The following is a 19,922-nucleotide window of genomic DNA, read 5'->3' on the forward strand; positions in this document are numbered from 1 at the left end:
CTTAATTTAAGCAGGATTTGTATTACTTAACGCCCGATTGCAAAGAGAAACCCCTAAAACATAAGTTTAAAAATTCTAAATATTTGAAAAAATTTCTTAAAACAAGCAAAAACAAATCTGCCAATGAGTATAAGAAAATTGTCGTAGCAAAAATTATTATTTTAAGTAAAAATTCTAGTCACTAAGACATGTTTGCCAAGACAATTTTCCTTGAAACAAGGATCTTTTACTTTCTTGACATTTTAGCAAACCATGCTTAGTGCGGACCAGGGGTCTGCAACCTTTCACTGTAAAAGATCCATCTGCTCCAGATTCTTATGGACCAAAACTCAGCGAGTCTTTCCTCAAAGTTAGAAAAATACACTTTATTTATGTTTTTAGGTCACTGAGCCATTCATTTATAAAATATAGCTTTGAAATTTTCTCTAAAATTGAGTGTTTCTATATCTAACAAGTTTGACTTTTTTCATTTTTGACAGCAGCACATACAAGTTCCTTTCAAAATAAAACACATCCTGTGTTTAATCAGATCTTCCAGCTGCAACAGATTTACTTTAATTAAGAATGTATGAAACATGAGATTTTTTCTTTGGTGTTCCTTCATCATTTTTCTTATTTTACAAGTGAATAAAAACACAAGTGTTTTTTCAGTGTTGAATCTACTTTTTTTATCTATACATATAAATGCAATAAGATGTCACTAAACCACTTTGACAGTAGATTAGACTGTTTACTATTATTCTGATCAGTTTAGCCTATCTGACATGTCAAAAATCTACAAACAAATTAATTAGTTAAATAAGTCTGAAGTTTTATTTGAAGCCAAAAAGCCACAATGGAGGGATGTAAAAGGCTCCGGAGCCTCAGGTTGTAGAGGCCAGCTGAGAGATTTTTCCAGATTTTTTCTGACTAATTAGCAAATAAAAAAAATCTGATTTTTTTTTTATCAATAATACACAAATCATACATCCAATCAAAACAGAACCAAAACCCCATAAAAACAGGGTTTAAGCCAAATTGTGGGGAAAATAATGGTGTTACAATTACTTCCAAGCATAATTAACAATTACTTTTCAAACTTTTCTAAATCTGTTAAATACAGAAAAGTCTGACTGTTCTGCCAGCTGATGTCAAACTGCATACATTCATTTAAAAAATAAACATTTAGGTAAATCAAACACATTTATTGCAACTATATAAAAGTAGAAGGAAAATGTGATTAAATCTACTGACACTCAAATTTTTAAAACTCATCTCATTGGGATGAAATATTTTTCATTTTTGCTTTATAACTCACTTATTTTTCATAAGCATGTAATTATATGAAAATAAACTACCAGGATTTTTTTCCATTTTTTTTTTGGAGGTGAAATTTACAAACACTTTCCCAAGTCACTGTTTTATGGATAGTTTCAGTCATGTGAGCAGCCTTGGATTATCATGGATTCTGATGTCCCAGTTCTAAACAACAGGAGATAAACAAAAACATTTGTCTTTTTGAATTCCAAGAAAGTTGCAACAATTTCAATAGAAACCCCACCAACTGTCTGTTTTATTGTTTCCTTTTATTAATGATGAAACTTTTAAGTGAGAAAGCCCTCCATCAAATCCTGGCTGAGTCCTTCCTGAGTGGAGTTAGGGGGTTCTCCTGGTGGGTTTTCCTCCCACAGTTCAAAAACCTCATTTACAGGCGAATTGCAGATTCTAAATGGTCTTTTAAGCTCCAAAGTACCGCAGCATATTATACTAGGTCTTTCGGTATATTTTAGTTGGCTTGAGTTTACAATTTTCTATTGAAATATGAACATTTTGGAGCTCCATAGAAATCAGAGTTCAGTGTTTTAAAGTAGAAAATACAAAATGCCAAAACAACTGAACAAGTCAGACAGAAATATATTCAATAGAAAAGAATTGTATGCGAAAAGTCATTTTTCTGACGGTTTCAAATAATTTTTATCCTTGTTTACCTTTATTATCCTAAAGGGATCAGATTCTAAACTATAGACATAATATATAAACGGGAGTCACTCTCGACATTTTTTGTGACGTCACGTGAAATGACTCTCAACCTGCTGCTCTGTGTTAACCATCTGAAGTGTTATCCGTGACGCTTAAATACAAAATCAAAAACATACTGTAACTTTTAAAGTATTAATATGATCAACATAATTCCAGTAGATTCTGAAGGGGAAAAGCCGCTCGATGAGCGGCTTTTCCCCTTCAGAATCTACTGGAATTATGTTGATCGTGTTAACGGTTTAAAAGTTACACTAAATAAAAGAATATAAACACTAGAGATCAGGTGTTCAAGGGTTAAGTCTGCAGTTAAATGTGCTGCAAATGCAAGCCAAAGACAAACCAAACCAACACAAACATTGTGATTGAACATTCTAAAAACTGGTTGTATGCAACACCAAAGAAAGACACAAGCACAAGTTTGTCCTTTACACAGAGACGAAGTCAACTCAGGGAGACAAAACATCTGTGGAAACAGTCCTGAAGCTAAAATGCGGACTGCAAAGATGCTCTTTCAAAAAACAGCAGAGGAAGTGATTGGAAGAAAGAAAACAGGCCGCGTAATCAGTCACACAAAGTGTTCTTTACATTACAAATAACCTTAAGGCCCAGCTGGCTACGGTTACAATCTCTCTGTGCTTGAAAAAACAAGCAAACACAACCAAATACACAACAGCAAAAAGTACAGAGGAGATCTGGAGTGTGTTTGTAGGGTTAATGCCAACGTTTGACTGTTAGCATTTGACCGAAAACCTGTTTAACCTATTGACTTTTTTCCTACTTCTTACTTGTTCTGTCTTGGGCTGAGAAATAAACTCACATTAATATTACCCATCAAAAAACAAACATATTTATGGATTTAAACTTAATTCTTGTTCATTTAAGCAATAAAGTAAAAAAAAGGAAGAAATATTTTAATAAACTTGTCATTTTGTCACTTTTTCCTTAATATTTTAAAAATAAATACTGAACATCAGGCTCCTTCAGGCTAAACTGCTGATAAAGAATCTTACATTTTGTCTCCGGTTCAAACAGTGTTTAGATACCAACAATTTAAAGATCACCTCCATTAAAGTTGGTGTTTTTGGTGCTTTTTTGACTCTTCTTGTGGTAAATTAAGCCTAAAATTGTGTCTTTAAGTATTTCTTTATTCAAATTGTTGTGAATCATGAGCAAAATAAATTTTTTTAAGTTTGTATTTGTGTCGTAGCAAATACACTGGATGGGTCACAAGCTCCCTGATCTGAGCTAACAGCGTTGGGGAGGGGAAGTGGGGCGGGGTTATTCTGCACCAACAGTCCCGCCCACAACTCAGAGGTGAGTTTCTAACTACCAGTACTACTGCTTTGCAAAAACTATTTCCTAGAAAACAACTCGATTTTTTTTTATTTGGCAAAAAATCAACTTAATCATATTGAAAAGATATCTGGGGAAGCTTTGAAAACAGATCAAAAGATGATCGGAGTGGGACTTTAACCCCTTGACGCACTAAACCAGCTGCTTCACGGTTATCATAAAGTCTGTTCACCTGAAGCTCCTGCTGCGGGTGGGAGGAGCTTCCATGTAAAACTTTTCTCAACTCTATAATGGAGGACACGGACGCGTGACCCTAAAACCGAACCATGAGTTTTGTGATATGTTACACCTCTAGTTAACACACAAAGCAAATACTCTAAAGCTGCTAGATGTGTAGCAAGTTGTGGAGTTTATGTGTAAATAGATCTCAGGTGGAGCAGTATCCAAAGCATTGGCATAGAAAGCAACAAACAGAAAGATGATTCTCAATATAGGCTACACAGTTTTTTGTTTTTTTTAATGATTCCTCTCTAAACATTTTCTTTTGATTTGATCAAGCATCCATACTGATCCAATAACTCTAATTTTTCAGGATCACAAAAATCCTCAATAAATGCAGAGCATTTTTCTTGTCCACTCAGTAAAATGAGTCCACTCAGAACTATTATGCGTCAGCTTAGTCTCACCGGAAAACATGTAATGGATACTTTTCTCTGTATTTCCAAAACAGTGTCAAAATCAATGATTGTGACAGAGTGCGATTCCAGAGGATCTTGAGGCTGTTTTCTTTAGGGCAGCGTCCACATAACGTGACAGAACCAACGAGCCAGGTTCTGAATAAAAAATGGAGCCCTGTATTTTGTAACTTTGACTGTGTATTTTTTAGGTTAAAGCTGATCATTCAAAGGCAAAAGTGTCGTTGAAAAGGTAAAGAGGGGTTTAAAGATGCATGGAGGACGCAGAACAAATGTTGCATTTCAAGATTCAAGGCATTTTGTGACGACAGACACATTACAAAATGTTTTGTCACTTAACTGAAGCATAAGCTTATTTTGTGAGGAGTTAGAAAGTTAGGAATACGATTTTCACTGTTTCAAAGAGGTGTTTGTTTTGTGAACGAAGATAAAGGCAATAAAGGTTTGTCATAAAAATTAGTCTAAACTTAAATGTTTAAGGCTTAGTGAAGAAGAGGATTCTGGATTTGTTTTGCACTCTCAACTTGTATCAGAATTTCAAAATTAGACCAAAGAATATAAAAAATAAAAATGAGTTCTTTGTGATGAAGCCGTCTTTCACTCTAGACCAGTCCACACCAGTTTCTTTCCTTTAGCAGGTGAGAAAGAACATCTTGGATCAAAGTCATCCGGTTTGAATCAAGAATCTTGATTTGCTTGCAAATGAACCCTGATGTGGTTCAGAAACAAGGAGAATACAGAAGGACTTTACAACATAAAGCCGATTTCAACCGGACAAAGATAAGCGTGTCAATTTTCCAGTCTTATGTTGAAGCTTATATCCTAAATAAAACATGTAAACATCAACCATCTTATCCAGAGAAGTCTATTTTCCACTTTAGTTAGGCTTTACTCAGAAATACTCTGGGATTTAACATTTGATTAAATCAGGGATGGGCAAACTTTCTTACTCGTGGGTCACAAAAGGTTCCAAAATTGACCTGGAGCTGATTAGTGGAGTGTTTTGGTGATTCACCTTGTAAAAGTAAGAAATACCATGGGATCTGGATGAAAACATGCCTCACTCTTGATTGAAAATTACTTTAAAACAGAAAAAAATTTGAGTTTTTATTTCAATTTTTTTGTTTTCATTTTAGTGCAATTTTCACCAATGGGTTGATGTCCATCAGAGAAAACTCAAACTCAGCGGAATGCTGCGTTCATGTGCTATTGGAATAATCGGGAAAATGGATGATCGACTTGGAAATCACACATGAATATTGGAAAAACAACAAATCACTACATTACTGAAGTGTAACTTTCTGCGCCTTAGTGCGCCATCTGTGGAAAGACACCTGAACTACACGGAAAATAAAAAAATAATGCAGGTAATCAAAATCTTTTATTCCAGTTTGGTGGGCCAGATTAAATAGTTGTAGAGGCCATAGATTGCCCTCCCCTGGATTAAATACAAGGAATTTTGATTAGACAGAATTTATCAGTGACGCCATATTCTAGTGCAGTCTGAATATACACAAATACATATATAATTCAAAAATCCAGTGCTCCAGAAATTTACCAGAAGTCTTTGCAAAAAACTAGTGGTGAAACAGAATCACGGATTATCTGTGATTCGTACGGATCACAAGCCACGGTTTGGCACACGCGTGTACCGCGGACCACCCCACCCCCCGCGCGCACACACACACCTCGGGCTTGCATAATTGAAATCAATCGTCGAATGCAATTCACGTTAAATTCATGTAAGTCGTCTTTGTTTTAACAAGCGCTAAAGTAGCTGCTTGACAGTTCTCCAAAAGTGTGGGAACTTGGAGCTGTGGGAGGAGCTTCCATCAAAAACTTTTCTTGACTTCATCATTGAGGATCCGATTGGTGAAACATCGGGTTTATTTAATTTTAAGACTGAATAAAAGCCTCGGTAGACGTCTCGGTTCTGGGTTCAGAGAATCTTCCAGTTAGGAGCAGCCAAAGCTGCAGCTGTCCCACACAGGAGAAAGCTGCTGCTCCATAACAGGGACACATGCAGTCAGGGGATGAAAGTATGGCAAGTCAAAGGGATCATAATTCACCAGAAAAAACAGACACGGCAGAGCCATCTTTTAAAGATAACAATTGTTTTAAATATTTAAATGTTCCCAGAGTTAGTTTCAATAAAACAATTAATACCAAAAAAATAATTTTAAGTTTAATTGTAACTGATTTATTTATGATTTAATTTGGACATCAGCATTTTAAGGGGTATTCCGGATAGATTTGGTATTTTCCAAACTATTTTTGAGCATTCTTTTCTCTCAGATTTTGTAGATTTGGTCTAAAGACGTGTAAATGTAGAAGGTACATGTTTTAGCATTTTGTTTGTGTTCAAGGTTAAAGATGTTTTGTTTGAATAAATAAGCCTTAATGAGTAAGCATTATTAAATATTTGTTTTGAAGCTCTCCCAAAAAATTATTTTAGGCTTTTATCTTGTTTTTTGCTGTTGTTTTTTACTTTTTACTGATCCGAAAAATTTATCCAAACCATGACCGTAAAACCGTGACCGAGCCGTGAGTTTTGTGATTCATTACACCCCTACAAAAAACTAGAGTGCATCGATGCTCACTAGATTGGTGAATATAGACCACAATGCATTACGCTTAAACAATTGTTTAAATGTAATTTTTTGATATACCGTGAACGTTTTTATCATCAGAACACAGTGGAGACATAAAATAAATGTCGTAAAATGTTCTCATTGATTAGATTTTCACTTTGTAAAATCAGTAACATCATATTTGCTGTTTAACAAAAAAACAAAAAAGTAGTAAGCGTGGTGTCTGAATTGCTTTTAAAATCCACGGTACTAGTCAGTCCTGCCCTGTATAGTTTTTAGTAGTTACGGTGGGAACTACTAGCCCAAGTGTTTTTGGAGAAGATACACAAACGGTTTAGCCAAAAATTAGAATGAATCAGTTTGTTCATCAGGCTGCAGAACCCAATCAGCTGCAAAAACAAACCCATAGGAGTATTCACTGCATTTCTGTAAAGTGTTATAACTGAAACCATCTCTGCAGTCCCACAAAAAAAAAAATAACTCGTTAAATTTTCTTACCTGTACATGAAGGTAAAGGGGGGGCAGCGGTTATTTTTCTGTATTTGATACGCAACGGAGTAGTGTGAAAATTCCTGTGATCAGAAAATACTTCATGATTACCCCCTTATCCGATCCTTGACGGTGCTGGGCATCAAGTCAGTTTAAGAGATGCGTCTGATTTTTAGTCTCCAGTTTGATCAAAGACTTCACCCACAACCTTCCAATCCCAGAACAGAAACTCCATAATCTTTCTCTCCTTCACAGTCAGAGATTAGTTCAGATCTGCAGTACCACCTCAAATGAGTGACTGTTGTATCTCCATTATTTCAGTTTTCCATTGTGAGTATTAGGTATTCCTAAATTCACAGCCCTAACTCAAGAAGTCCAAGTTCAGTAACATTAAATGTCCTTTTTAACTTACTAAAATGTTTAAAGGAGCATTAAACGATAAACTTACTCTCTACTGCAGGGATCTGCAACATCTGCCTGCAGGGCCACATGTGGCCCTTTTATCCCTTTATTGTGGCTATTTAGCTTTGATGAAAAATGTTAATAAATAAAAGATTATTTTTTTAAGTTTTAGATTTTTAAAATGACAAACAACTGACCAAAATGTAAAATGTCTAAGTTATTGTCATGTAAATTCCACAGAAATGTACTTAATTTAAAAGTTAGCAATATAAGAGTCGTTTATTTTAGTAAATTACACTAAAGTGGTTAAAGTTGTGAACAGTTTAAAAGAAGTTGTGTTTTGTGGCTCAGTTTATTCTTAATGTTTTTTTAATAACTAGATTCTACTTCAATGTGGTTTATATCTGACATGAAAAGGAACAAAAAGATGGTGGTTCACCAAAATCCTAATGATCTAATTCATCGTTTGACTGTCTTGCATTTTAAAATTCAAGTCAATCTGCTGCAGCAGGAGGATCTCATTTGATACAGGTTGGGTTTTATTTTGAAAGGAACTAAAGTAAGCTACTATTTAAAGTAAGATAAATTAAAACTGTTGTGTAAACTAAATATATAGAAACAAATAGATACTGTTGTAATTCAATTGTTGCAATATTTGAAAGCTACACATAAATACATGTTTAATGGCCACAAAAACGTGTATGTTGTGTTTTTCTAAACAATTAGGTGAGATTTGACAGGTTTCGTTGGGTTCTGGTTTGTACAAAGTTGGCCCAAATGGCTCTTTTCGCGTTAAAGGTTGCAGACCCCTGCTCTGTGGTATAAGTAAAGACTACTTTAAGGAAGTCCTTTTATTTTGCTTGTTGACTTTGGCAGAGGCAAAGACACAAGGAGAGGAAATAGAGGTATAAAAAAAACAACAAAGAAAATCCCCCAGGAATGAACATTTTTATATTCAGCACTGGGTCTCTTTTGTAATCTAAAATGCAGGAATTTCAGCAAACTGCCACTAGATTTTGGTGCCAAAAATATCATCTCAGCCAAACCCAGAAGCAGCCAGAGGAGGGGGGGAAGAATTTTAGGTTATGAGGTATTTTTCTGAAAACCAGGTTTAAAGAAATACTTTTACAATTCCAAATGCACTGAGAGCCACTCCAAATATAGAAGTTTGATTACTCACTGGCAGAGTAACATGAACTAACCGGAATAGAAAACATATTCCTCATTCACATCCTAATGCATTCCGCTGTTCTCCAGATTTTAAAGGCCCTCCTGACTTTGGTGCAGAGCCCAATACTGCTGCACAATGATAGAGTATATCCAAACTTCTTTTTAAAAAAATTGTAATTAGGAGAAAAGGTTGGACTGCAGATAAATCATTCCTACCTGAGAGAACATTTACAAGCAGGTGTGGGTTTGTGAGAAGCTTTGAGTGCAGATGGCAGGAAATTCCAGTGAAATTAAAGTGACTGAGTCAAAACCACAAAACAGAGTCTTTGGCTCAGATACATCAGCAGCACCTATAAGCTCAGAAATAGGAGCAGCTTCCTGCTACAGACGGCTGAAGCTCCAGGTCCAGAACGGTGACTAGCTGTGTCCGTCCAAGAGCCCTCGGTGTTCAGTCGGTTCAACAAATCACTAAAATAGACATCATTCACATCTGTGGGTTATTAAGACCAATCTGTGGTGAACCATCAATATATTTCAGAGGATCAGTCAGAACCTCCAACACTTTCCAGACATTTTCTCTATGACCTCACAGTTTTTGAATGAAGAAACCTTTATTTGCTTGGATTCAACAGCATTTAAATACGATCAAGTATGAAACATACAAAGGAATACAGGCACACGTTAGGGAGTTTTTATTATTATTTCTGAAAAAGAAATAACTGGATGGCAAATATTTTCCATATGAAGATAAATTTGCAATATAAATAAATAATGCACTGTTCCAATATAAAAAAAGAATCAATGCAAACAAGAGTTTGCTTTAAATAGAATAACATTTTAAAGTTATGTATAAAACAGTTAGAATGTTTTACTAAAGTATTGTTTTATTGTTATTATGTTCTTTCATTATGGTGACTTGGGGATGATGATGATGGGGAGGCCTCCTTGATTTTCTGTTTAATGAGGTAAAAAAAATCCTTTTTAGAGGTCAACGTTTTTAGTGAATTTTGCTTCAGCAAATCAATGAACATATTACAGACTGAAAATGATGCTTGCAACAATTTTTTTAACTTCTTATTTTTATGATTTTAGCTTGATGAAACTAAAACAGTTTTCATTAAATCCCCGCTCCGATCATCTTTTGATCCATTGTAAAACTTATAGAAGCGTTTGTGACTCATAATTTAAAATAAAGTCAATACTTTTCACAATGTACCTGCATCATTCGTCTCTTAAATAAAATTTAAAAGCAATTCTCAGAACTGCTTTTAAATTTTCTTCTTCAACTCCGCTCAATCTGTAACTTAATTAAAAATGATAAAGAAAATGGCATTTGACATTTCATTTTCAAAAAGTTATTTGGTAAATTTGTACCAAAATTCAATCAGAAATGTCACATTTGAAAATTCAAATGGAATAACAGAAATGCTTTTTCCTTTTAAAAATGTACCTGCAGTATTTGTCTCTTAAATAAAATGAAAAAGCAATCCTCAGAACGGCTTTTTCATTTTCTTCTTCACCACTGCTCATTCTGTAACTTAATTAAAGTGACAAAGCTAATAGAGATTGTTTTTTCGTTGTCACACTCTGCTGCGCAATAAGTGTCTCAAAAATCTACAGGAGGTCTGGAACGTCCCAACTGCGCACGACGATGACGTCAGAGCTTCTCCTGCTCTGGTTTGGTTTGTGCTGTCGGGAAGCTACATGCTGTTCTCATTGATTTATATAGAGAAAAGGGGAAAAAGTGAAGGAAGAGGAGGAAAAACGAGCTCAAAGCTGAGATTTATCATTTCCAATTAACTTTTGTTTTTTAAAACATTAAAGACTGAGAAAAGCGGGATACTCTGTGGATAGTTTGACAGTCTGTTACTGCCGCCGCGTTCTCTGGCTGCAGCTCGATGCAGCGACGTGTCCAGCGGAGCTCACGCCATGAATATGCCATGAACATGCCAGCAGACAGACCGCTATGCTGGGGCTGGATCACGCTTAAACCTCCAGAACTTTGGGATATTTTGCATATTTTCGCGCCGTCCCCAAAAACCGTCCCCAGTGGTCAAAATCAAAAATGTGTGTTGTTTTCTAAGACACAGTTTCTGCAGGAGTTCATTAGGAATTCTCCCCTGAGTTGTGGTTGGATCTGTTGGCCCAGAGCTACCCCGCCCCCCCTTCCCATTGCCAAGACCTCTCTATTTACACTCTCTCCTGCTAGCTTACAGCCCCTCACAACTCCAAGATAACATTACAGCCACAACAAAAATGCTGAATGATATTGGAGCTATCTAGCCGTACAGTTTGAGTCCAGATTCTTGGACATATAAGATCTTTTTGAAACTATCCCTAATTCACAATAATTTAGGAAAATAAATAGTCAGAAATGCAATTTTGGGATACATCTTCTTTATATATGACCTCCATCATCAGAAAAATGCCACAAGAGCATGTTCAAAACTCCAAATCAGAGTGGTTCTTCTGTAAATCTGGTTCTTCTGTTATGAATTCAGGAAATGTGAGGTAAAAGTAAAAAAAAGAAACTCCACTGTGACCAAGAGGACTAAAATAACAACCTCATTTCCGAAAACCACTTGTTAATTAAAGCAGAATGGCTTAAGGTCATGCTTTAGTTGTTATGGTGCAATGATATAAAAACAGGATGATCTCATTTCTCTTTGAGGAAATCTATGTTCTGTCTTTTCTTCCACTTTCCTCATTTGTTTTTTTCTGGCACAGCGAAGTCTCTCTGCTTTGCATGCTCTTCTAGGTGGCATCATTAGTCTTGACAGATTTCTTAAATTTAGAGCTACATGTTTTTATAATTGTATGTTAGTTTTAGATGACTCCCAGTAAAAATACTTCAGCTTTAGTGCAACAACTCTCTCCACACTGACTCTGGTTCTGTCTTCATGCTTTAAATGTACCAAAACAAACAAGAGCAGAAACGGTGTGCTGTTTTTACTGGCTGAGCTTTTTATATGTTAATTTCACCAAACAAATGAGGTCAGTTTCTTCTCGAAAAAGTTTCTGTTTTTGAGTTAATTTAGAAAAAATGCTAAAACATCTTTTAATCTTTAAAGAAAAATGACATTCTTTAAAGTCCAGTCCCTGATTTTATCAATTAAAGGAACAAATGAATTATATTTATTGGTGTGGTTCTACAGTGGATGATGGTTAAGACTTTATGCCCATGAAAACCTCAATTATTTCTCTCACCACAAAGAGCTGTTCTTGGTTACAGCACATGCACACTTGCTTTTAATTAAAACATATCAAAGTATAAAACAAGGCAGAGGCACAAAAATATGTTTGAAGGAGAATGAGTTGAGTACAACATAAAGAAGACTTTCCAGACACTCATCACATTAATACGTACTACTAAAACCATATCTAACAAACAAATGTTTTACAGTAATGTAATGTTGAGCTTTCATTTCCCATTAAAAAAAATAAACTTTGGGTCTAAATAGAAACCTTGGACAGTAGAACTGCCACGATTAGTTGACTAATCAATCATTAAAATAGTCGATGACTAATTTAACAGTCGTTTAGTCATTACTTTATATTATATGGAGTCAGAGTGCAGTAAAGTTAAAAGTTATAATGGTATTATGCCAGATCTTTGGACTATTTTGGAATTTATTAAGGATTGTTTTAGGCTATTTTGGATTTTAGTTAATATTCCAGCTGTGTGCTAATTATTTTGGGTAATTTAGGCTTTTTTGTTTTGTAGGCTATTTTGGAGTTAAGCTAATATTTCAGTTACGTGCTAACTGTTTTGGCAAGCTTAAGCTTTCTTTTTTTCAGTTTTTTAGGCTACTTTGGTGTTTAGCTAATACATCCACTATATGCTAGCAGTTTTGGCTAATGTAAGTTCTTTTTTTAAATGTTTTAAGCTAATTTGGTATTTACCTTCTATTTTAGCTGGCTATCAGCTTCAGCGTTTTCAGCTATCAATTTCAGCATCTTCAGCCATCAGCACTAGCATCTTCACCAGTCAAATTCAGCTCACATAATTCCCACTAGCATTATCACTGATATTACGTGCTTTATATTCACTTTGGGCATGACCCGATTAGTCGACTGATCAGAAAAAATAATCGGCGATTTGTCGACTACTCAAATAATCATTTGTGGCAGCACTACTGGACAGAGTGCTTGGTCGGATTCCAAATAAAATGATCTGAAATGAGATCACGCTGTCACAACAGAGATCAGAAAAGAGCTGCACAGGTACTCTATTGTAACCCCGCATTCACACACAGGTATCAACTCACCTACAGAACAGAAATGAGTAAAGCTTTTCTCAACAATAAAAATGTCCCTGCACACTCATATTTAGAGTCTTGTTTCTGCTCCTGGTGTGCTTCCACAATTCCTACCAGCACAATGACTTTTTTCACTCAACATATGCACTTGTGTGATGGCCTGTGGGGTTGTTGGTTCTATTCCCACAGATGAAAATAAGTTGGTTGCACATATACATTACACAAATGAATTTTCTATGGAAGAAATATGTATCAACTTATGATTGCTTCCTCAGACACATTAAAAAAAGGCACTATACGGCTATGTTGGAACCAGAAATCGTCAGCAAGCAGTAACTAGACCCAGTCGGTCTTAGTTATCAATCACTGCCCAATCAGGAGTGAGCTTGTTGCATGGCCACACCTCTACGACTTCAAAGCGTGCTCGGAAGTATCTGTCGATCAAACATTTGACATGAGACCAACTACTCTTATTGAGGCATCTGAATAACTTGAACTGTAGATACAAATCTTGAAAAAAGATGTTTAAAAAAAGTTATCAGAGCAAGAATATTTATTCTGACCCATAGAATGACTGAGTAACAGCTGTTTATTTCTCTATAGAAGTCTATGGGATTTTGTCTTCTCGGAACCAGGAAGTACTTTCTGTTTGGAACGCCATGGGAGAGGAGTAACTCGGTCCAGTTCTCATAATAGTCAATAGAAATAATACACAAGATCAAAAATGAATGTATAAAGGACTTCGCGTAAAAGTTATATATTTATTTGGCCTTAGTCAACACAAATTCAACTTCTATAAAGCAATAGAAGTTATTTGCTTGTTCAGATAAAAGTGTTCCTAAAATGTTCTAGGTAAACAAAGGCCCAATCCGGATTCTTCCCTTCTCCCTTCCCATACATTTAGCCCTCAAAACAGAGAGTTATGGAAAAAAAAGCATCTCACAATTTGACGTCACAAATAGTTGTCGGTCAGCTAGCGTTAGCGCGGAGCTTCCAACATAACAACAGCGGTTAGATAACGTCAAAAAGGTTATTCCACAACAGAAAGTACTTATATTACTTATATTTAAATGTAAACATCTGAGCTTCAGAGTGCACCCACATGAAGAAAAGTGCTTTTCCTCTGTGGCACAACGTGACCCAGAACCCAGGTAGGGGTCTGTGTCCCTCTGCTTGGAGGGGAGGATTTAAAAAATATATTAAAGACACCACTTGCACTACAAATACCCCTTTAACTGGAGGGGTAGGGAGAAGGGAAGAATACAGATTTGGACATAGACTCATCACATGTAATCCTCAGCTTCTGTTACACATAAAAACAGCAGGTATCAAATGATCCAGTTCCTCAAAAGCCCACTAGAGGCTGGCTTCATAAGACTCTCACCCTCTTGCTTTAGTAGCAAACATCTGCACTCTGTGAAGCCTTTTGTGTTGCATGCAATGCTGAATGAATTAGTTTAACTGAAAAATAATCAGTGTCTTAGTGACTGAATGCCATTGTTTTATATGATGATTGTGTGGTCTAAATGTAAAAAAAAACGCATTTTTTTTTGTTTATTTTCAAGTTCTGCAAGCCCTAATCTGTGGAGGTCTGAACTCTCAGATTATAACACACAAAAGCAACACAATGATAGACTATATTTTTTAATCAAATATCTGACGGCTGTTGCTGTTACATATCAAACATTTGTGAGATGTTTCCACAAATGTTTGACAGTTAATCAATGAATCATTTAGCCAAAGTGCAGACAAAGGGCTACATGTGCTTTCAAATATAAACTTTGGAGTATAAACAAATTCATGTTTCTTTAATAAATTTGATTTTCATTCATGTGTTGTGAAAATGTCCTGCAGCGATATGAAGCGTTAAAGTACCCTCCATTAACTGGGATTTCTTTACTCTAATGAACTCCCTTGACAGTTTCAAGAAGAAAAATAGTGATTTAAATAACTTACCAAGTAAACACAATTCATAAAAGTGTTGGCCTCCGGCTAATACACACCAGAAAGCATGTTGAAATAGTTTCCTCTGATACTTGCAGCAGGCAGCATTACCCAGCCCTGTCACCCATGGGTGTTGCTAAAGAGCAAGCACCTCCAGCCAGGAATAACATGTCAAACCAAGCTCAGCTCTGCCTATTGGGTTATCACTGTCAATGTTTTTGAAAAGTACAGCATGCAGTGGCCGAGCAGCTGTGAAAAACATGTGGCGAGCTGTTTCGTTAGCATGCAAAACAGCTGTCAGAAAACAACCCTTCCAACAGGATTTACATGGAAAGTGACAAACTCAGGCTGCAAGCAGTTATTTAAAGAACTGCAACAAATATGAGTGTGTGAGGAGGCAAATGCTCCTATTGCCCAACACTAATGAATGTCATATGATCAGAGGTGTTTCTCTGCGACTTTAAACCCTGATGAAATACATGAGGTCATCATGGTCTCTGTAATGTAAACACGTGAGTTAAAGGAAGCCTCGAAACAAAGCCGTGACTTTCACTGACCTCGTTCACAGACTGCAGGGAATTGCAGTAATGAGTTGATTCCATCCAAATGTTGCTCAAACTTCTATCAAATTTGCAAAATACTATCAGCAAAGAAGATAAATTACCAGGCTTTTTCATGAACTCCTTTCATTTCCTCATGTGGACGTGACAGTGTTGTACATTTAAGTAAGAGAGCACAAAACGGCTGTCATCGTTACATTAGCATTCTGGAGAATTGTTTTCTACACAGTCAGCATTTCTGTTTCTACTTCCATTCAGTCCATGTTTTACCACTCACATTGGGTTTGGGTGGTGGGGAGGAACCCCAGACCCCATTACCATATTTAACTCTTCCAGGAGGATCTCAAAGCGTCCCCAAGCCAGCTGAGGGAAACACAGCATGTCCGGGGTTTCCCATGAGGCCTCTCTCATCCTGGCTTGGTCTTACACTCCACTGTCCCTATGGGTGGACATGAGCTGACTGCAGGGGAAAAATGATCAAAGTTGTACAAATTGTTTGAATTGTTGATCTTCTTTCCATCAACAGCTCTGCTGCACATGCACTAAACCCTCATCTGTTCCTAGTGTCTAGTTCAGGTTCTGGAGAAGAGAAGATGGTATCTTCACATTGACTGCAGTCAAATGAGCCGCCGTTCACATTTCTGTGGTCAAATCAGCATCACTGGATTTTTGGTGTGAGTTTCATCCAATACTTACGGTAGCAGGACTGAGAACGCTGGAAAATCTCCACCAGACTCCACGGAGCTTCTTGATGTGACCACGGAAATGTGAACGGCGGCTCATTTGACCGCAGTTGGAAAGGATTGTAAATCAATGAAAGAGCATTTTGATGTTAGCTTTGATTATTTTATCAAGAACTCTGAGAAACCAATGATTGAATGTATTGATCACAGTCAATAAACATTGGAGAATTAGCTAAAAGAGTCTTTGGTGAACTGAAAGGAGAAAGAATCAGGATTTTGGAGGAAGTTCTGTCCGTGAAGATCTTCACTTCCTCGTCCCAGCTGACATCCGGATCAGAACCATACGGCTGGACATTACTGGACATTTTTATGTAGCAGCGGTGAAAATTTATGTTAGTGAGACACAAAGCTATCAGACAGTGGGGTCAGGGGCGGAGCTACACAGCTCAAAAAGCAACGCCCCTCAGAGGAGATTTTGGAAACAGAGGCTTCAGATCAACATGAAAAATGGCTTTTTAAGACATTTTGGTTGTGGAATTTTGGTTAAAAACTTCAAAATCATCACTAAAACACTACTAGGAATGTTTTTTTAAAGAAAAAAAATTGTCATAGAGGAACTTTAAAATCATTCAGGTGCATTCTCATCAGCTGTCCAAACTGCCAAAAAATGGCTCTTCAATGATGTTTTTACTACTAATGGTCTCACCAAACTACCACACAGTTTTAGCCTTAACCAATACAGCCTTATACTTGGATCGTCTATACTGGTCCACGGCCTCCATAGTTTAACAGAACAACCAAGCTAAAACCCCTTTACCATCAGAGATGTTCCAACAGCCACTTTCAATAATCGAGGATCAGAACCCCAAGGCCTGTGCCTCCAGCCATCCTTCAAACTGTAATGCACATGATTCAGTCTTTTCATATTTAGGGTTTTCTCCTAAAAATAACAAATGACATACACTTATTTAGCGCTTTTCAACCTTGCTTTAGGGCCCTAACTACTTTACAGTCCCATTCACACACTGATGTCGACTCTGCTGCCAAACACTGGCACCAACCTACAACCACCAATCTGGGGTTCAGTGTCTGGCCCAAGGACACTTTGACACATGGCAGCAGCCGAACCTGCGGTCTTCTGATCACAGGCCGACTGCTGTACCCTTTACACCACAGTCGCCCCACAAAAACCAATATATAGAAATACTCTGTCAGCTTTTCTCAGGGGTTTGGTCATCATCTAGTGGTTTTGAGTCCTGTTCAGACAGTATTTAAACCTAAATGTTTAAGCTCATCAGACCACAGAGTGACACCCTGCACACTAAGCTTTCAAACAAACTCAACAAAAACTGAAGTTAAACAAAAAAGAGATTCTCCAGAGCAGCTCAGGAGAAAATGACCTTAATGGATGAAAATCTCTCATTCATTAATTTTATGATCCAACTGCAACACATACCTGGCTTGGTGAAAAACTTTACAAATTTCTTTGCCACAATAAATAAAAACTTTTTGATGGACTATTATATTCATAAACTTGAACATCTAACTAAAAAGGAGAATGACTTTTTTATAGATAAATTATTATATTTGACTTGATAGAATAGCCACAGGGGGTGCAGCCATACACGGTTGGACAAAAATCCTACTTTTAATGCCAGCTGGAGTATTTCTGTGAGGAGATGAAGGAAAAGACATTATTGATTACTAAAGAAAAATGGAGCATTATTCTTGGTAGGGGGTTCTCATGTTTCTCCAGTTTGCACCTTTCACTCTGGATTAGACAAAGCTCCTCCCCAAACCTACAAAATTAGAGTGGGAATTGAGCACAGAATAGATTTTTATAATCAGATGTTTTTAAAAGTGTGTGTCATTTTCAAATCAAGACTTTAAGAGTTAAAGTAGATCAGCTCAGAGGAGCTGGACTGGACGTGTTTTTGCCCATGAGGAAGTTTGTCAAGAGAAATCTGACTTTCAGAAAAACAAACTGACTGCTTTTGTTGTTCTCCTCCCCTGGTGAGAGACTGAAACAAACATATAGAACAGCTGCCAATGCAAACACTAGATCTGGACTCACTGCTGGTTCACACTTACAGGTGACCAAACTGAGACCACGTGACCAAACTCCCTGAGCATGAGGGGAGCATCACTAATGATCAAACCTTAGATTTATATGACAGCCACATTAAGTAAATTACCTTTTAATGGCCACATACTGGAAATAACTTGTGTTTCACAGCACTGTAAGCAGGAGCCATAACCTTTGTGCACGAGCTCTATTCCAGAGATATCATGACACTAATGATTAAAACAAGTCTTTTGGATTTTCGGTAAGCCAGATTTCCACCCCCTGCACAGCACTTTTCATTCCAGCTACATTACATAAATCAGTGGACAGCAGAGGAGTGGAAAAGAAGAGTCCCTAAAGTAATAACAGGGGAAAAAAATATCACAGGAAACCTTCTGGGTATGAGCTCAACAGCCAGCATCACCCTCTGCATTAATCCTTCTCATCTTTGTTGCACAATCAACACAACTTATTGAGTAGTTCTCTGTATTTGGGTAAAGTTTGGTAGAACTTCCTTTTAACACAAAGCTGTTTCTTTTCTCTCATTTTAGTTTAGTTATTTCCAGTAAACAAGTTCACCAAAGATTGCATGGAGCTCGTTTAGAAGAACAAACTCTCCTCGTTGTGGCTAGAAATAAATATTACCGACATGAGAGTAATTAAAAACGTCAACTTCACGGTGGAAACTGATGTTTTCAGAGCGCATGTGCGTGCTGAGCCGCTCTTACCTGCCGTTTGAGTCCAACTCATTCAACTTTCAGCTGCTCCTCGTCTCGCGCTCGCGCTGGATGCGCGCGCGGGCTGTTCTTCCCACTGTACTCACAGGGGGGCGTGGGCCCCCGCCCCCCACCTTTGAAAGGGATTTGATACGCAACCGTGCATGTTTGTGATAAAGGTTTAGTTCTTTTCTGCGTCTCCTAAAAAGATGGGAAGTTAAGATTTTGTAAAATAAAAACTTAGAAACTAAAATGATCAAATGACGAGATAAAAACTTTATGTGCCGAATGTCGTTGACATGATTTGAAATGCATTTTATTTTAGCTTAAAGCACTTTTGTTTACTCCACAAGCAACACAAACAGAAACTCAGGTGATATCAGCCGACTCTTTTGACCTGCATGTGTTCCCTTAGCAAAAAGTACTTCAGTGTACTACAACTTGAGGTGAGACTGTTTACTTGAAAATGTATTTTCTAATATTATTTACGTATTTGTAAAGTTAAAATGTTCCAAATTAGTCAGAAGAAGTATTCGGTTAGTATACCTTCATGCTTAATGAAATAAACTCCAAGTGTTCTACATTTTGTTAAGGGTCTACTGCATTTGTGTCAAAGTCAAGGTCCGGGGCCGGATCCGGCCCTCCAGATAATTTTATTGTATTATTTTTAATGGCCTGATCTTATCTTGTGCTTATTTCTAATTCGTATAATTTTGACAAAGCATATCTTTTTCAGAGAGTAAAATATGTGTGAAATGTATTTAAAGTTTAAATTGATTTATTCTGGAATAATATTCCTGCCTGCTTTTATTCATAGTAATGTTATGTTAAAAATTTGCGCTTTTAAAATTTTAAAAATGTAGTTTTAGTGTGTTCAATAAATGTTTATCTTGCTCTGCCTGCAACCTAAAGTGTGTTTTGGATTTTTTCCCCTGTGCGATTGAGTTTGACACCCTTGGTCTATAGTTTACTTGGTATACTTATTTTCAAGTATAATTAAAATAGACTTCAAGTGTATTTTTTTTTTTTTTTTTTT

At 36.7% G+C, this 19,922-nt stretch overlaps 2 protein-coding genes across 7 annotated transcripts in view; one reads left to right on the forward strand and one right to left on the reverse strand.

Moving 5' to 3' along the window:
• The window catches only part of LOC112152192 (zinc finger protein GLIS1), a 53,776-nt gene extending 34,705 nt beyond the window's left edge, over positions 1-19,071 (reverse strand). For both annotated transcript variants that reach the window (XM_024281613.2, XM_024281606.2), the window contains exon 1: positions 18,899-19,071. The gene's annotated coding sequence lies outside the window, so the exon portion shown is untranslated. The remainder of the gene's footprint in view (positions 1-18,898) is intronic.
• A 124-nt stretch (positions 19,072-19,195) lies between these two features.
• LOC112152128 (lysine-specific demethylase 2B) overlaps positions 19,196-19,922 on the forward strand; it is a gene marked incomplete at its 3' end in the record, with an annotated part of 13,985 nt that continues 13,258 nt past the window's right edge. The window contains 1 exon segment of one of the 5 annotated variants that reach the window (XM_036216181.1): positions 19,196-19,332. In XM_036216181.1, the coding sequence (XP_036072074.1) occupies positions 19,288-19,332 (45 nt within the window). 5 annotated transcript variants of the gene reach the window in all.

The sequence above is a fragment of the Oryzias melastigma genome, linkage group LG17 (genome assembly GCF_002922805.2).
Source record: "Oryzias melastigma strain HK-1 linkage group LG17, ASM292280v2, whole genome shotgun sequence".
Taxonomy (NCBI): Eukaryota; Metazoa; Chordata; class Actinopteri; order Beloniformes; family Adrianichthyidae; genus Oryzias; species Oryzias melastigma.